We start from the raw sequence: 17,432 nt of genomic DNA, 5'->3' as shown, positions 1-17,432 counted from the left end.
ACCTATCTCTTATCTACAACACAATCCTTTTAGCAGTTCCAAGAAGGTTCCACACCCATTGGCCTGCTTCAGGTGACCCCGGGGGCACAGATAAACCTCCAAGTGCCCTCAAAGAGTCTCGGTTAATGAGAACTTCAGAGTGCTAGCAACCAGATGATTGCAAAGGATATCAATCCTTCCCTTCCTCACCATTCAGTCAGAACTGAAGAAGCTTCTTGGATGAGAGGTGAACATCTTACAGGAAACCCAAGGAAGCCCAGTTGCCCTTTGAAAAGAACCTTTGGGACATTCTTTAGCTGACAGGTCTACAACATGCCTGATTGGGTGGGATGGATTGATGGGACAAGATGAAGATGGTTCTGTGGGTAACTTAGCCCCATGCCATATAGGGCTTAAGAGGTCATAAGCAACAACATGAATGGCCCTGGAAGCAATTTCACAAGGTTGCTCTTTTGCCCCATCCAGACTGGTAATCCTCAGACAAAACCTGAAGGAGATGACCAGGCTGAGCCTGAGGGAGGGGGCGTGTCAAGTGAGTTATCAGTCTCGAGTCCCTTCATGCCCACAATAGATCTAAGTCCAGCCCACCTTGAATTCTGTTGAATCTTATCTACCACCAACTCGGCTTTGACCTGTAGTGATTCAGATCCTTGTAGAGAGCTTTAGCATACAATACATCAATATATTTATCTATACCGCCTGGACTCCTGATTTCCTGCACTTGCCAAAGCCAATGATATGGAGATGGGGCACAAATATACCCCTCCATGTTACCTTTCTTTTTTTTGCCAAACAGTTTTATTGGTTTTTACACATATATGGGGAAAGGTAGGTGGATATACAAAAATTTTTGGCAGCTCCCACACTGGTGTTAGTAACCCATCCAGCACTCACGGTTTTTACAATCTTAAAAACAAATACAAAAGATAAGCAGAAAACAAGATCTTATTCTATAATGTTAACCATGTGTTCATTCATTTTTCCTTTGTCACTTTCTAGAGTATCACCAATTGCTATTTATTTCAAATACTTTTATTTTTGTGATCTGAGCCTTTTCGATATTGCTTCTTCCTCCCTGTCCCCAGAGGAGCCTTCAGCCCCCCTCCTTCTTATCCTGCACCATCCTGTCCCTCCCCCCACCTTCGCTATGTTTGTCCTCTAGGAGGGGAGAATTCTTTTTGATGAAGGCTTCAGCCTCCTGTACTGTATTGATTCTAATCCTGTTTCCCTCCCAGAAGATCAACATTCCTTCTGGCAATAACCATCTAAACCAGATTCCTTTATTATATAATTTCTTTGATAAGGAGGTATACTTCCTCCTTCTCTCTCTTACCTTTTTTGGAATCTACTTAAGAATGATGATTTCTTTGTCTTTATATATCAATGGTCTCTCCCTTTGGGTCCCAAGTACTTCATCCCTTGTGGTCTTCCTGAGAAATTTAACATGTACCTTCCTTGGAACATTATGACTTCTAGCATATGCTGAATTTATCCTATAGACTAGATCCATATCCCACCACAACTGATTTTTGTCTCTCTAAATATAGTCTGCTAATATTGTACTCATGATATCTTTAAGGTCTTCATTTTCTGTCTCTGGTAGGTTCTGGAATCTAAGAAAAAAGGACATTCTTTCAAATTCTGTTTTTGCCAAAAAGTTTTCCAAGTCTACATTTCCCTTCCAGATTGTTTTAATTTCTTTCCCCAGTCCAGCTGCTTCCTCCTCTAACACCAATTTTTTTTGTTTATTCTCTGCAATATGGTGCTTAACATCTCTGAGTTCTTCTCTGGGCTCTGTCATTTTTTTTTTCAAGTCATTCTGTCCCCTCATCAGTTCTTGAAACATTTGAGTAACAGATAGTTCTTTTGATCCCTCTCCAGTCCCCTCCCGCTGTAACAATGATGTAATCTTTGTCTGTTGCATACTGGGACTTGAGGAGGCAGATGGAGGGGCCCATCGGTGGTTTCTTTGGCCCCATTTGTTTGAAGTTCAGAGATGTCAATCTTTTTCCAAGAAAATGGTGTCTGAGGATTGCGCAGCTGTGCCGGACCCCAAAATACAAAACAATGCCAAAAGTGGCCATTCACAGTTCACAGTTCCAAGGCACCAAGGCAAACCAAATGTAGGATATCTAATAGGCAAAGTTCAGTAGAGCCACATTTCAGGGAGAAGGTCTCAGTTTCCTTCAGAGAGAATAATGAGGCTGAAGGTGGTTTCGAAGGGCAGCTTCATTTATAATTAGACAAACAAAGAAGGGTGGGCGCCATCTTAGCTCCTCTTTCCACCGGGAGAGAGAAAACAGAAATCACTATCCAGGTTTTTAAAGAAGAAAGGCTCCACAGTCATTCCTGGCAATCGTGATAAAGATCTTTCACTATTGGCTAGCTCAGGTGACAGCTCAGCCTTTGTTGTCTCTCTTTTAAGGGAGATCGTTCAAATGCCGCTTATTCCGAGGGGGGGGGGTTAAAGAAAAGAAACACCCCCCTCTAATCTCCATTCAAATAGGATGAGCACAAAACTTACAGGAGTCTGCTGCTTTCCCTTTGATCGATCAGAGAGTTCAGGATGAGTCCCCCCAACACCAGGATCCTGCCGCACTTCTCCAATTACATTTCCTCCTCCAGGTCCATTCAGCAAAGAGGCGGGCAGCACAGTGCTGTCCCTCGCCCCCCCCCTCTGCTCCCCGGCTCCTAGGCATGGGCTGAAAAGCACCCCCGCCGGCTGCCGCCTTTCGGGGGCTTCAGCAAGCTGCCCTTCAGCAGCGAAACCCCTTCAGGGCCCCCTGTGCTCCTTACGGAGCCAGCCGGGGAGACGAACGGCAAACAACATGTCTGTTGCCTTCAAGGACCGGAAGTCGTCTCCTCCATGTTACTTTTAGGTTTAATTATCACCTATGGACAGAATGAACTCAGAAAATGATCTTATTAGGGACTATAGGGAATGTGCAGAGAGTTATGACACAATAGTGGAGAATCACAATCTCTCTCTTCATTTCCAGATAACCTGCGCAGGATAAAAGCAACTATGGGCAATATATTTCCAAAAGTTGATGTAAGGAGAGAATTTGAAGATTTAAAGAGTGATTTGAATCGAGGCAAAATCCCTGAAGAGGCAGCTGAATACCAAGGATATCTAAATGAAATGCAAAACCTGCCACTCAATATTGCAGTTGTTGGAAAGGCAGGTGCTGGTAAATCCTCCTTCATTAATGCCTTCCGGGGCATAAATGATGATGATGATGATGAAGCAGCCAAGGTCGGGAGAGTAGAGGAAACCAAATTGCCAAAGGCATATCCCCACCCTTCTTTTCCCAATGCAACATTATGGGAGTTACCAGAGATCAGAGAGCGTAATTCAAAGGCCGCTGAATATTTCAAGAAGGTCCAGTTTGAAAGATATGATGTCTTTATCATGATTGTCACCGACCGCTTTACTGAAAACGATGCTTTCCTGGCAAAGGAAATACAAAGAATGAGGAAGAAGTTTTACTATGTACGTAGCAAAATGGACATCAGTATCGAAAGTGAAAAGAGGAAAAGGAATTTCAACATGGAGAAAACCCTGGAGACCATCAGGAATTATTGTGAAGATAATTTGAAAGAGTCAGCTGAGCTCCCCGCGAGAGTCTTTCTGGTATCCAACCTGCATGCACACATGTATGAATTCCCTCTCCTGCGAGAGACAATGGCCGCCGAACTTCCTGATTACAAGAAACACATTTTAACCCTGGCTGGGCAGGTTTTCTCAGAAAATAATTTGATGGACAGAAAGATTAAAATGAAATCGTATATAAAGAAGTTTGCGATGGTATCTTGCATTTGTGGAGCAGTTCCTGTTGTGGGTCTCTCTCTAGCTAGTGATCTTGGAATCCTGATAGTTGCACTGAAATGTTTCTGGAAGGTGTTTGCCTTAGACCAGAGCTCCCTCCGTTTCCTGGCCCTTCAGACGGGAAAAGAGTGTGAAGAGCTGAAATCGGGGATCCAGAAAAGGCCATTAGTCAGTACAGTCAATGCACAGCTGGTACTTTCTCTCCTGGTAAAGTCTGCTCTCTGGGTATTGCCATCATCTGCGAAATATCTGGGGATAGTGTTTGGTGGAGTGAGTTCATTTGCTTTTACATATTATTTCCTGAACAAATTTCTTGACAATGCAGTGGAGGATGCCCGAAACGTTCGAGCAAAGTTTCTTAAGTGGTGAAAGTCCCAGTGAAAGATCCAAGGAGCCATCCAGCCCCCTTTGAAGAAGAGCATTTCTTCCAAATGAGAAAAGGGGGAAGCAAATAATAATATATTTCAATGTCTAATTAGAAACCTTTTCTCCAATCACCTATTTTCCTGCTTGTTTTAATTATTCTCCAACTGAAAAGAAGACCTGCCCATTCTTTTCCTCTTTCTTTCTTTGTCTTTCTTTCTTTGTCCTCTTTTTTCTTTCTATTTTAACAATTATAAATAAAATGGTGGTTTTGCTCTTAAGCTCAAAAATTCCCAAATTGTTTTAAAAATATCATTAAAATACTCAATGAATACTGCTTGGGATATTGTATTCGTTATTATTATAATGAAGAACTCCCAGAATTACTCAGCCAGAATGCTGGTTGTTGAAGTCCACACAGGCTGACTGGGGAATTCTGGGAGTTGAAGTCTACATCTTCAAGTTGCCTAGGCTGAAAAACTCTTTCCTGGTCACCCACAACTAGGCAGGGGGTTGGACTTGAAGACCTCCAAGGTCCCTTTCAACTCTGCTATTGTATTGTATTGTATAACTCTGGCTTGATTCAGTTGAAATGAATTGCTCTGAAGAACGGAAGAAGGCACATCGTAACAAAAGCAGGTTTGGGTTAGAAGTGGGAGAAATGGGTCCAGGTGCCTTTGTCAGGAGTGGAAGGGATGTGTAGAAGGATGAACTGCCAGAGGAGAGGAAAAGTATTGTGTGTCAGGGCAGAGTTTATTTTTCCTAGTTTCACTGCCGGGTGCACTATTTTGGCACATAGGCAGAGAAAAAAAAAACCCTTCAAATGGCTTGTCGATAGGCTTGGTAGTCGTAAAATATAACGGAAGTCAGAGCAGGGAGACAGAATGTTTGTTTGCTTATTTTTAAAATTCATTTGCCATCCATCTTGTTCCAAAGTGACTCTGAGTGTTTATGATCGACCGACCGAACTAGCTCTTACTGGTACATGTTGCAGAAAAGTCTCTCCTAGCAGGCAAAGACACAAGTCATAACTTTGGCAAAACGTAATTCTGTTGTGGCCTGTTGGCCGCAGCCTAATCAGAGAAGGAGGAGACATAGGAGTCAGGGTCAGCATCAAGGCAAACTGAGAGCGCCAAGGGGGAAGAGGGAATGGAGCTGTCAGAGAGAGAGAGAGAGAGAGAGAAACAGAGACACACAGAGAGACAGAGACAGAGACAGAGCCTGGGCCATCTGTCAGCTATCAGATGGAGAGTCAACAGCCCCCAGGTCTGGGGGTGACTGATGAGGAAGAGGAGGAACAGCTGGGTCCAGTGCCTAATGTGCAGAAGGCAGAGGAGAGGAGAGCAGTGGAAATCTATGGGCTGGTCCTTGGGAAGGAAGAGCCACCGCTGCTAGTGAAACTCTGGGGATAAAAGTCAGGGGGCAGAGATGAATAGATGTGGCAGACAACTATTCATCTCCCTACCGGACAGACATGTTAGCCTGCCGTGAGAGAAAAACTTTTTGCCACGGTTGCTGGAGCTCTTTAATAAAGGAATCATTATTTCAACTACAGGGGTTTGTGTGTTTGGGGAGCTGGGTCACAACAAATTCTTTCGCTTAAAAAAAGCCTCTGATCATTTATTCATAGGCCAATTAAAATCTAGGGAAATTTCCCCTCGGCCTGCAGTACGATGGAGAACTCGGTTTAGCCTTAAAAGCAGCTTTCTGGCATGGCTTCTCATACAAAGTCGGAAAGAGAAACGCACAAAGAGGTTCCAGGAAAGAGAATAATAGACTTTGGCAGGGAAACGCCAGGTGCTTCGAGCATTAGCAGACGGGTTTAAAAAGAGGAGAAAATATTGGACCTTTTGGAGAGCCTTGCAAATAGGCTGGGTCCTAAGCCCCTACAATCGGAACCATTCCTGTAATTCCATCGCTCCCGGTGGGCATCTTCCCTGGCATGCAGGAAGAAGCCAGCAGCCCATGGTGGCAATTGGCCAAGCAGAAAACAGACCTTGCCTTAACCACACTCCACCCAGTTCCTTAACGGGTTGGGCCCAGAACGGCTTGGCTGAAGAAAGAAGATGGTTCTCGTTTCTGCTTCTGTTTTCTGGAACCGAAGGAGAAGGTTCAGGTAGGAATCACTTTCGGTCTGGGAAATAGCCCATCTTTCTATTGGGCAAATCCTGGGCTTACTTCCAAACACACCAAGGCTTCACCTGGGAGGGACCATGGCTTTTCCTTTCCACTTTTTATTTTTGGTGAGGCAAGTGGCTCCCAGCTCCATTTGCTGACAAAATTATAAAGCTTCTCTCTCTCTCCCAGCCAGACGTCTGTCTGTCTCTTTCTGTTTAATCTGTCTCTCCATCCCTCTCTCCTTCCCTTCCTCTAATCTTTCTATCTAGTCTGTCTCTCTTACTCTCTCATTCCTTCCCTCTCTTACACCCTCTCCTTCTAACCATCTAATCTGTCCTTCCTTCCTTCCTTCCTTCCTTCCTTCCTTCCTTCCTTCCTCCCTCCCTCCCTCCCTCCCTCTCTCTGTCCACTTTCTCTATTTGTCTGTCTGTATTATCTATCAACTATCTATTTTTTATCCTGTCTGTCTGTCTGTCTGTCTGTCTGTCTCTATCTATCTATCTATCTATCTATCTATCTATCTATCTATCTATCTATCTATCTATCTATCTATACCACATCTATTCATCAGCCTACCTCCTCCTTGTATACGTCTTGTATACGTCTTATATACGTCTTTGTTATATGTATGTCCTGTCCAGATATGTATTTTATATGTTTTATTGTACGCCGCCCCGAGTCCTTCGGGAGGGGGTGCGGCTAAGAAATAAATATTCTATTCTATTCTATTCTATTCTATCTATCTATCTATCTATCTATCTATCTATCTATCTATCTATCTATCTATCTATCTATCTATCTATCTATCTATCTATCTATCTATCTATCTCCTCTACCTATTATTTATCTGTGTCTATGTTTCTATCTCAGTCTCTATATCTCTTTTCTGTGCCTGCCTGCCTATCTATCCATCCATCCATCCATCCATCCATCCATCCATCCATCCATCCAAAGAATAAATGCCAACATGTTTCAACCTTGGCCACTTAAAGAGATGTGGACTTCAATTCCCAGAATTCCCCAGGCAGCAGCTCATGGGAGAGGGGAGAACTCTGAGCCAACTAAGTGACAGTTAAACTGCAGAGTAGCTGGAGAGAATGGTTTGATTAAGAAAGTGCTAAAGTGAGAATAGTTGCTGGCAAACATTTACGGTAGAGCAAAGTTGCTTCAATCTTTTCGGCGTTGCGGGCCGGCAAGGAGGGGGAGAAAGTAGGGTTTCATGCAAGTGGTGGGAACATGGACATGTGTGTGCGGCTTCCACAGCCCAGTTCTGAACAGCTCACAGCCTGGTAGTGGTCCGTGGCCTGGAGATTGGGGACCCCTGCCCATCCAGTGCTGTGGACCCTTGTTTCTGTGGATGCAGCTTTCTTCAACTAGGCAAAGGAAATCCTCAAGCAGCCCAGCACTCAAGGAGTCAAAGATATCCTGTATGTAGAATGTGTTTGAAATGCCTCACTCTCTACCACACACATAAGAAAAGGGGGGATTAGAAATTTTTGGGCTGCACAAAAAGATTTTCACCAAGTGTGGGAGGTCCCAAAATTCCAGGTAACTTAACTTCTATAAGACGCAACAACCAACAGTGCTTTTTCCAAAAGGCCACTGGACTCTCTCGGTTTCTTCATTGGAAAATGTTTAGCTTCCCATCCAAGAAGTTTTTTTCTCCCCAATTCTAACCAACTGGTGGGGAATGGAAGAATTTACAGCCTTTGCAAGTCCATCAGTTCCCCACCAATTGCTTAGCATTGAAGAAGCTTCTTGGATGAGAAGAAAAGGGTTTTGAAAGGAAGTAAACCAAGAAAGTCCAGTTGCCTTTTGGAAAAAAACACTTTTGGGACAATCTTGACTTGGATGGTTGAGAAACTCCATAGACACCAAGCAAATTGATAGCTTTTAATGAGGCCATTTAACCCATCCCAGGGGTTAGCAATCTCTGGAGCCACATGTGGCTCTTTCATCCCTCTGCTGTGGCTCCCTATTGCCAGTTGGCTCCACAATTGAGAGGGCTTCCAGTTGGAACAGGTAGAGGAAAAAGACTCTATGGTGTGGGAACCGGACTTCCAGTCGGCTCCAGAATTGAACGGGGAGCTTCTGGTTAGGACCTTTGTGGCTCTTTGAGTATTTCAGGTTGCCGACCCCTGTCCCATCCCTTGGCAAGAAAAGGTCTGATACCTTGTGGCAGGAGTCCTAATCCTTTTAAAAATAATATTTTCAGGTTCTTCGGGATAGTGAGAGAAAAATATTTGCCCAAGTCACCTGTTTCATCATGCAAATTCTTCTGGGATATTTCCTCTTCTCTGTGCTTTTGAGAACAGGTACGAAGTCAGTTAGTCACACCGTTCTCCATTCCCGATATATTTTTTCCGCTTTCCTTTCCTACTTGCATTTACAAAACGCATTGTCATTTATTAAATTGGAATCAGCGTGGGTAGAATAAGCAGATAAATCTCTATCTGGTGCCATTTCGGTTAGCAAGTTTGTGGCCTTCAGTGGATCTTCTCTGGTTCACAGTCTAAGCCAAGGGTGTCAATGTTAAGGGCTACAGGCTGGATGTGGCCCATGGGGTGCTTAGATCTGGCCTGTGGGGCTGTCTTGGAAACAGCAAACAACTGGCCTGTGGTACCTCTGACAGCGAAAATGGAGCTTGGGAGGGTCACACGGTAGTTCCCAGCTCTATTTTCGGTCGCGACGGCCTCCTGCATCCATCTCCAGCAAAAAATAGAGCTTGGGGTGGGGGAGACCCATGCACAGCCTCCTTGAGCTCCATTTTCTCTGGCCGAGGGCTAGCAAAACAAACTAAAAGCCAAACAAAACAAAAGGAGAAATGTTTCCCCTGTTGCATTTGAGCATCCAAGAAGGGACAGGAAAGGAGAAAAGGAAAGAGGAAAGACAGAGAAATAGAAGGGAAGATGGGAAGAGAGCAAGGAAGGAAAGAGGGGAAGGAAGAAGAAAGGGGAAGGAAGAGGGAAGGGCAAAGAAGAAAAGGAAGGAAGGAAGGTTATAATGAGAGGGAGGGAGAGTCTGAGGGAAGTCCTGCCTTACCACTTGGCCATCACAGGTGTTCACCCCGACACCAGTGATGTTGAGCTCGCCATGCCCACTCCAGCCACGCCCACCCCAGCCCCATGATGTTAAGCCCAACCTTGATGCCACCCTCAATGAAATCGAGTTTGACACCCCTGATCTACCCTGTGTTTTTCTCTCCCAGGTGCAACCTTCCAGTGTATAACCTGTGAAAAGGAGGGTGATTCAAACTGCACAAGCCCATTACAGGACTGTAACTCAGGTGAAAATACCTGCCTGAGAAACCTGACCGAAGTCGTCAAAGGTGGGTGAGGACTGCTGTTAACTTGACAGAGGCCATGGAGATGATCAGAAACATTCTCATTGAATTGGGTTGACCAAAGGTAGATATCCAGAAAACGTGAATGGCCATTTTAGCTCTGTTTCTGTTCATGGGGCTCTTACAATCAACCATTGCTCAGATTTAAGATCAAATATTGAAGATGTTAATTAAGATTGAACAGCCCGATTGGTGTAGTGGTTAAGGCATCAGGCTGGAAACCAGGAGACTGTGAGTTCTAGTTCTGCCTTAGCTATGAAAGCTGGCTGGATGACTTTGGGCCAGTCACCAGGAGATTGTAAATTCTAGTCCTGCCTCAGCTATGAAAACTGGATAGATGATGATGGGCCAATCACTGGGAGATTGTGAGTTCTAGTCCTGCCTTAGCCATGAAAGCTGACTGGTTGATTTTGGGCCAGTCATCAGGAGACTGTGAAGTACTACTCCTGTCTTAGCCGTGAAAGCTGGCAAGGTGCCTTTGGGGCAATCACCAGGAGATGGTGAATTCTAGTACCTGAAAGTTGACAGGATAATTAGTCCAGTCTCTCTCTCAGATCAATCCACCTTACAGGGATGTTATGGGCAGCAGTGGTATTTAGCTGGTTCTGCCCAGTTCTGGAGAACCGGTAGTGGAAATTTTGAGTAGTTTGGAGAACTGGTAAATGCCACCTCTGGCTCGCCCCGCCCCCATCTATTCTCTGCCTCCCAAGTCCCAGCTGATTGGGGCTGGGAAAGCCAAGGGAAATCATCCAAACCATCCAAAAGCGAAAGGCAGAATATTTGTGAACATGCGATGCGACACCCGGAAAAACATGGGAAACTTCACTTAATCCCCCAGGGAAAGATTGAACGCAAACGAGGTCCAGGCAGAAGAAGAACATCACGGCTTCAAAATATAAGGGACTGGTTTGGGCAAAACGCAGCCGCCCTTTTTCGTGCGGCTGTTGATAAAAATAGGATTGGCAATATGATCGCCAACGTCCAATGATGGATATGGCACAAGAAGAAGAAGTCTTCCCTGAGAGTCTTTTTCTTGGTCTGATCGGCCTCGCTGGGAGGATATTCATCTCAATGCATCCTCTTTCTACTTTTGCAGTTAATGAAACACAAACTAAGGTAATCCTGGCTTGCGCAACTAGTGACCGCTGCAAGACTCAGTTTATAGAGCTCTCCTACAACAAAGGATCTTACATAAGGAGACAGTACGATTGCTGCGAAACTGACGGCTGCACCCCTCCCTCTACAAAAAGTAGGTCAACTTCAGCAACTCTGGCTGTGCTCTCAAGAGAGTGGGAGGTGGATCTGGAATACAAGGCTGAAAAAAATTCTTGGCCATGATTACAGGCAGTCCTCGACTTATGACCACAATGGAGCCCAACGTTTCGGTTGCTAAGTGAGATGGTTATTCGGTTGAGGTTGCCCCATTTTATGACCTCTCTTGCCACAGCAGTCAAGGGAATCACTGCAGTTGTTATGTGTTGTCGCCTGTCGGCCACCAGTCCCTTCAACTGGCTTTTAGGGGGGCTGGTGTTTCAACCCTTTATTTTCCTTTTCTTTCTTTCTTTCTTTCTTTCTTTCTTTCTTTCTTTCTTTCTTTCTTTCTTTCTTTCTTTCTTTCTTTCTTTCTTTTTGAAAAAAAATCCTGATCTGACCTTCAACATTATTTATGTTCTCAAGATTTCTTTGCATTTTCCAGGTTTGATTTATAGCTGTGGGTTAGATAAATTTTCTTACCGGTCTTTTATCTCTTCCACACACACCTGTTCATTTGCTTTGACTGGAAGCCAACATCTTATCAGCCATGTTGCAAGCTGCCACCCTGACTCCAATTCATAGGGCAAATCTCTGACCTGCGAAGGACCTGTTGCCTCCCTCTGGGTCTGATGAGACGCTGCCCTCTTCGCCCCTCCTCCAGAGCGGTTCTGATCCAAAAAAGGACCTACAGAGTTGGTTTGTCAGACAAGGTTCATGTGAGACTCTTGAGAGCCCACACTCCCCATGTCTGTCCAGCTGAAGAACTTCCTGTCGACTGGCACATTTTTATCATCATGGTCCCATCATGGTTAAGGATAAGTGTCTATGGTGTTGAATATGCCTGTTCGATTAATAGCTTGCCTTCAATGGGAGACAACGCCTGGGTAAACTCATTTGGGTCTGAAGCTAAGCAGAGTTGGGCCTGGTTAAGACTTGGATGGAACTAATCATTGGGAAGTATTTTCTGAAGAGTCCTTGGTGCTCGCTTGTTTTCTTGCAGAGGTTTTATGATCCAACTAGGTAACATCATCAGGGCTAGGAAGGAGTGCTATTTGTTGTCAGTTTATATTCTGCTGACTTGCCTTTCTCTGTGGGTAGGAGTGGTGTTAGAGATCCTTTGGTTCGGCTGCTTACTGATGGCTATTTGGTAGTTTCTTGATTGGGATATGGTTTACTTGAGAGTTGGTCTGAAGTTAACCTTGGAGTCAATCTATGCTGATTTGGTTCCTGATGATTAGTGGAGAGGTGCTGAAGTCTTTCTGTTCTCTTTTGGGCTGGTTGATGGTCTCTTTTGCACTGTAGGTAGATTAGTGGGGGGTTCCAGATCCGTTGCAACCAGTATGCTGTGACGGGGCTGGGCGTCCACCACCATGCGATGCTCCAGCTGCTCGACAGAGCATCGCTCAGGCACCATACATTGCATGCACATGCACAAACGGCCTGGTAGGGTCAAATACCTGTAAGGAGAGCAGGTGGGCATGTAGGCCTTCCGCAGCACCGTACCGGAACGGTATGTGCTGCTCCCACCAGGCACTGGTACGCCCGTACCGGGGTGTACCGGCTGTAACCCACCACTGATATAGATGTTGTTTATGTCTATGTGTCTGTCGATGGCTAATTTGTCAGAGTGCCAGGCTTCTAGAAATCCCCTGGCATTTCTGGACTTGGCCTGGTTTAAGATTCTCACATTATCCCCATTGAAATTAGTGTTAAATCTGTCTGTCGGTTGGGAAATTCAACCCTTTTCATCATGCCTTCTGACTGGCAGCTGGTGTTCCTGGATGAGTTTGCCAGTCTTTTTTTTTTTTTAAAAGAAATGTATAGATGCTTTGTGATTGCCATCTCCGTGGATAAGTTTTGACTTCCCAAAAGTCAATCCTATAAATCTTGGGATTTCATTCCCGGTCCCAAACATGATTTGACCAGGTTGTTAATTTAATTAACATTCATTAACTCATATGTGGTCTCTGAATGGTGTAGCTGTTTGTGTGAACTCTATAAAACTTCTGACCTCTGTTTCGCTTTGCAGTGCCTCCAGTAAACACCACGAACAATGGGAAACGCTGCCCAGTCTGCTGTTTAGACACAGGTTTCTGTTCAGTGAAGGCAATGGATTGTACTGGATCTGAAACACATTGTTTTGAAGGTTTTGTTAAAGGTAATTCTGATAGAAACCCTTTCCCTCTGCTCTGAAGTTATTCTTGGTCTTAACCACAGAGACTGAGAAGGACCAGAGCTCAGAAATAAGTAAAACATGGTGCTCATTATGGAAGCTTATTTTTTAATGATGAACCATTGGGTCTCCTAAAATTTGATGTGTTGATGTTAATTATTAGAAAAATGGACAATGACACATCTTTTTAAAATGTAAATGCCTTCTTTCCTCCCTCCCTCCCTGCCTCCTCCTCTTCCTCCTTCCCTCCCAACCTTCCTCCTCCTCCTCCTCTCCTATTCCTTCCTTCCCTCCTTCCTTCGTTCCTTGCTCTCTCCCTCCCCTCTTCGTCTTCTTCCTTCTTCCCTCCCCCTCCCTCCCTCCCTCCCTCCCTCCCTCCCTCCTTCCTTCCTTCCTTCCTTCCTTCCTTCCTTCCTTCCTTCCTTCCTCTTTTTCCTCTCTTCCCTTCCTGCATTTTTCCACCTCCAAGTTGGCTACCACGGGTAAATGATTTTGAATGCAAACATTTAGATTAAAAATGCAAAATAGTCAGATGGCATTTGTGCCCCATTTATCTAACGGACTGACTTTTGATTTTCTTTTCTAGATGAGAGGAAGAGACCCATAAAAGGCTGCACCACAGAATCTTCCTGTAATATACTAAAAACCTACAAGGAGCCACTTATTGGCGAATTTGGGATCACGGATGTAACCTGCTCCAAACCCAAGAATGATAGCAGCTGTTCCTCTCCTGAAGTTTTCCTCCTGGCTCTTCTGTCAATGGAGCTTTTCCTCTTTAGTGCCTATTGAAAAAAAAAACATTTCTGACTATCCACCAAGAGGCCAGTTAAGTTTGGCACTGTGCTTCCTTTCCCCAGTTTGGCTATTTGGAGATATTTTGATTTTTATTTGAACAAGTCAGAGACCTGCGAGATCGAAACAAGACCTGGCATTGATTTACGGTTCCATCGATGAAGTTGGACTTCAAGACTGTCCTAAATGTTGACACAAGGCTCACATCTTTTAAATGGCATGGGAGATATTTCATTTTGGCCCTCCTTCCCCTTTGTTCCATCTCCTCCCCAGCATATCAAATCTTTAGATCGTGTGTCTCTGTTGTACAGTCTTCCTGGCATCTCAATAGGGTGGTAGAAACTCAAGCTTTCATTTCAAGGTTGAAGGTCCGATTGTCACAGTAACCCATCTAGATGTCCTACTGAGTCACTTTCACCTCTTATCCCTAGTCAACTAAGTCCTCCATTCAGGGCCTTTGGCTGAGAAGCAGCAGAAGCCACCAGCTTCTGGACCCCAATCTGCATCTTCTGCTACAATGAAGACAATATTTTGATTCCCCCTCCCCTCTATCAACAGCTGACTTTGGCTCCTGCTCTTTTCCATTAGTTCAAGATGCAAACTTCCTGCTTCCTGGATACCAACCAGACAAGTCTTTGAAATGTGAAATGTATAGAAAGTCAAATGCATATGCTATTCCTTTTTATGTTTTATGTTTGAATAAAAAGTAATGTTTGTGTCAGTTAAATGAGTAACGATCCTAACCTGTTCCCTCTTTCTTTTTCCTTGTTCCCCCTGTATTCCTCACAGTGATGGCAGTTAGAAACACTTAAGACAGATATTCATACACTGCTCTCCCAGCGTACTGGGATTTTAATAACATGTGAGAACGAGTAGTATAAAACTTTAGAGAGAGAGAGAGAGGGAGAGAGACAGAGAGAGACAGAGAGAGAGACAGAGAGAGAGAGAGAGGTTACTACTTGCTACTTTTTGCAAGAGTCAAAAAATGCAAGATGCAAACTTCCTGCTTCTTGGATACCAGCCGAGAGAAGTCTTTGAAACGTGAAATGTATACAAAATGAAACACATATGCTGTTTTATTTCTCCTCCATTGTTCTTGAATAAAAAGTAATGTTTGTGTCAGTTAAATGAGTAACGATGTAATTTTGGTGAACAGGGGATCTTAAACTTTTCCCTCTTTCTTTTTCCTTGTTCCCCCTGTATTGGTGACGTTCCTTGCTCCCCTCAATTGCCAGAAGATGATGGGGGAACTTTTTTTCAGTTCCTGCCATTCCTCCCAATGATGGCAGTTAGAAACACCTAAGCCAGATGTTCATACACTGCTCCCCCAACAGACTGGTGTTTTAAAAACACATGAGAAAGAGGAGTATAAACCTTAAGAGGGGGGAGAGGGAGAGAGAGAAAGATGTTGAAATACAACACAGGAGAGGTTACTACTTACTACTTTTTGTAAGAGTAAACAATTTTTTTTTTACTCTTGCAAAAATAATTGAGTCAAATCTCTTCCCTCTCATCGTTTCCTTTGGGTTCTAGCAGGAGGAACCCAGCCTTGATGATGGATGTAATTTCACTTTAAGAAAAAAAAAACAGAATCTTAGCATCCAGGGTGGCAGTTATTGGGAGTGGGAGCTTAAACCGATGCCATTAATTTAGGTTCATTGAACTGCCGGAAATACGGAAAAGAAACCCATTACAAGAACTTCTCCTGTCTTTCCCAATCGAGAACTATTTTGGTGAGGTATAAAATCATCCAGACTGTGGATCTAGAGCATGGTTTTCAATAGGGCCCAGAAAAAGCTTCAATTCCTTTCACCCATTCGAACTCCTGGAGTGAATTTGACCCACCTAAGCCTTAAAACTGGTTATCTTCGGGCCAGCCTTTCCCTTTCCCCTCCCCCTCTCCTTGTCCCCCTGTCCTCCTGTCTCCCTCCCTCCCTCCCTCCCTCCCTCCCTCCCTCTGTCTCTCTCTCTCTCTCTGTCTCTCTCTCTCCTTTCCTCCCTCCCTCTGTCTCTCTCTGTCTCTGTCTGTCTCTCTCTCCTTTCCTCCCTCCCTCTGTCTCTCTCTGTCTCTGTCTCTCTCTCTCCTTTCCTCCCTCCCTCTGTCTCTCTCTGTCTCTGTCTCTGTCTCTCTCCTTTCCTCCCTCCCTCTGTCTCTCTCTGTCTCTGTCTCTCTCTCTCCTTTCCACCCTCCCTCTGTCTCTCTCTGTCTCTGTCTCTCTCTCTCCTTTCCTCCCTCCCTCTGTCTCTCTCTGTCTCTGTCTCTGTCTCTCTCTCCTTTCCTTCCTCCCTCTGTCTCTCTCTGTCTCTGTCTGTCTCTCTCTCCTTTCCTCCCTCCCTCTGTCTCTCTCTGTCTCTGTCTCTCTCTCTCCTTTCCTCCCTCCCTCTGTCTCTCTCTGTCTCTGTCTCTGTCTCTCTCTCCTTTCCTCCCTCCCTCTGTCTCTCTCTGTCTCTGTCTCTGTCTCTCTCCTTTCCTCCCTCCCTCTGTCTCTCTCTGTCTCTGTCTCTGTCTCTCACTCTCTCCTTTCCTCCCTCCCTCTGTTTCTCTCTGTCTCTGTCTCTCTCCTTTCCTCCCTCCCTTTGTCTCTCTCTGTCTCTGTCTCTCTCCCTCCCTCCCTCCCTACCCCCCAATCCACCTCACAGGGGTGTTGTGGGAAAAATAGGAGCAGGAAGGAGCATAATGTATGTTCACCACCTTGAATTTTTTATATATATATAAATAAAGGTGGGATAAAATAATTGTAAGGTTTTTGAATGCAGCTCAGAATCTGATAAATCCGATGGAACTCCGAACACGACGCTACTGATAATCTGCTTTTATTTCTAGCTACAAAGCAAAACTGGGCAACTCTTTTAGGTCTCCCACCTTAACAGCAGGCAGAGAGAAAAGCAGGCGCATACAAAAAAACCCCACCTTTTTGTCAGACTTCTTATAGTCTTACTCAGCTTGCACTGACGTCACAGAGTTAGAAACATTATTTCGTATCACGCAAACCTCCTGGCATATAACTCAGAGATTTGTTAGAGGTTAGCATTATTATGCCTCATTAGGATGCTGAGAATATCCATTTTAAGTTACAGCAAGCAGAATCCACTTTTTACACTAAGTAACAAGAAGCTACTATGCTTGGCAATTTGCCTAGAGCCAGGGGTGTCCAAACTTGGGAACTTTAAGACTTGTGGACTTCAACTCCCAGAATTCCCCAGCCAGCCATGCTGGCTGGGGAATTCTGGGTGTTGAAGTCCACAAGTCTTAAAGTTCCCAAGTTTGGACACCCCTGGCCTAGAGGGTTTATCTCTGCAGTTGGCACATTAGGCTGCAATGGAGCTCAGCTAGGCAGGGAATGAAAAGTCAAGTTAGGCACCCTCTGCATATGCTCTAATCCTTTCAGGTCAAAGATATTCCATATATAGAATGTGCTTGAAATGCTTCACTCTCTACGGCATATGGAAGAAAGGGGGGAGGGATTAGAAATCTTGGGGCTGCATAAGATTATTTCCACGAAGCATGGCAGGTTCAAAAAATTCCAGGTAACTTAACTTCTACGAGAAGCAACGTGACA

General features: G+C 44.6%; 2 protein-coding genes across 2 annotated transcripts; both read left to right on the top strand.

Annotated features, from left to right (window-relative positions):
* The first annotated feature begins 468 nt into the window (after positions 1-468).
* On the top strand, positions 469-4,358 carry LOC309397009 (interferon-gamma-inducible GTPase 10-like). Its single transcript, XM_081962676.1, has 2 exons — positions 469-532; positions 3,000-4,358. The coding sequence occupies exon 2, from the start codon at positions 3,026-3,028 to the stop codon at positions 4,196-4,198; it is 1,173 nt and encodes a 390-aa protein (XP_081818802.1). The 5' UTR covers positions 469-532; positions 3,000-3,025; the 3' UTR covers positions 4,199-4,358.
* A 4,218-nt stretch (positions 4,359-8,576) lies between these two features.
* Positions 8,577-13,869, top strand: LOC309396501 (phospholipase A2 inhibitor gamma subunit B-like; the record flags this gene model as incomplete). The annotated part of the gene is made up of 5 exons (XM_081961661.1): positions 8,577-8,625; positions 9,519-9,638; positions 10,750-10,902; positions 12,937-13,065; positions 13,667-13,869. The coding sequence occupies 5 exons, from the start codon at positions 8,577-8,579 to the stop codon at positions 13,867-13,869; spliced, it is 654 nt and encodes a 217-aa protein (XP_081817787.1).
* Positions 13,870-17,432: the final 3,563 nt, after the last annotated feature.

Source organism: Natrix helvetica (assembly GCF_964273705.1).
Source record: "Natrix helvetica genome assembly, chromosome: 9".
Classification (NCBI taxonomy): domain Eukaryota; kingdom Metazoa; phylum Chordata; class Lepidosauria; order Squamata; family Natricidae; genus Natrix; species Natrix helvetica.
Note: the sequence above shows the minus strand (reverse complement) of the source record. Positions and strands in the feature narration are given on the sequence as shown.

Bases quoted from the DNA above. Each gene is read 5' to 3' on its own strand.
- LOC309397009 (XM_081962676.1), top strand. From the start codon at position 3,026: ATGGGCAATATATTTCCAAAAGTTGATGTAAGGAGAGAATTTGAAGAT.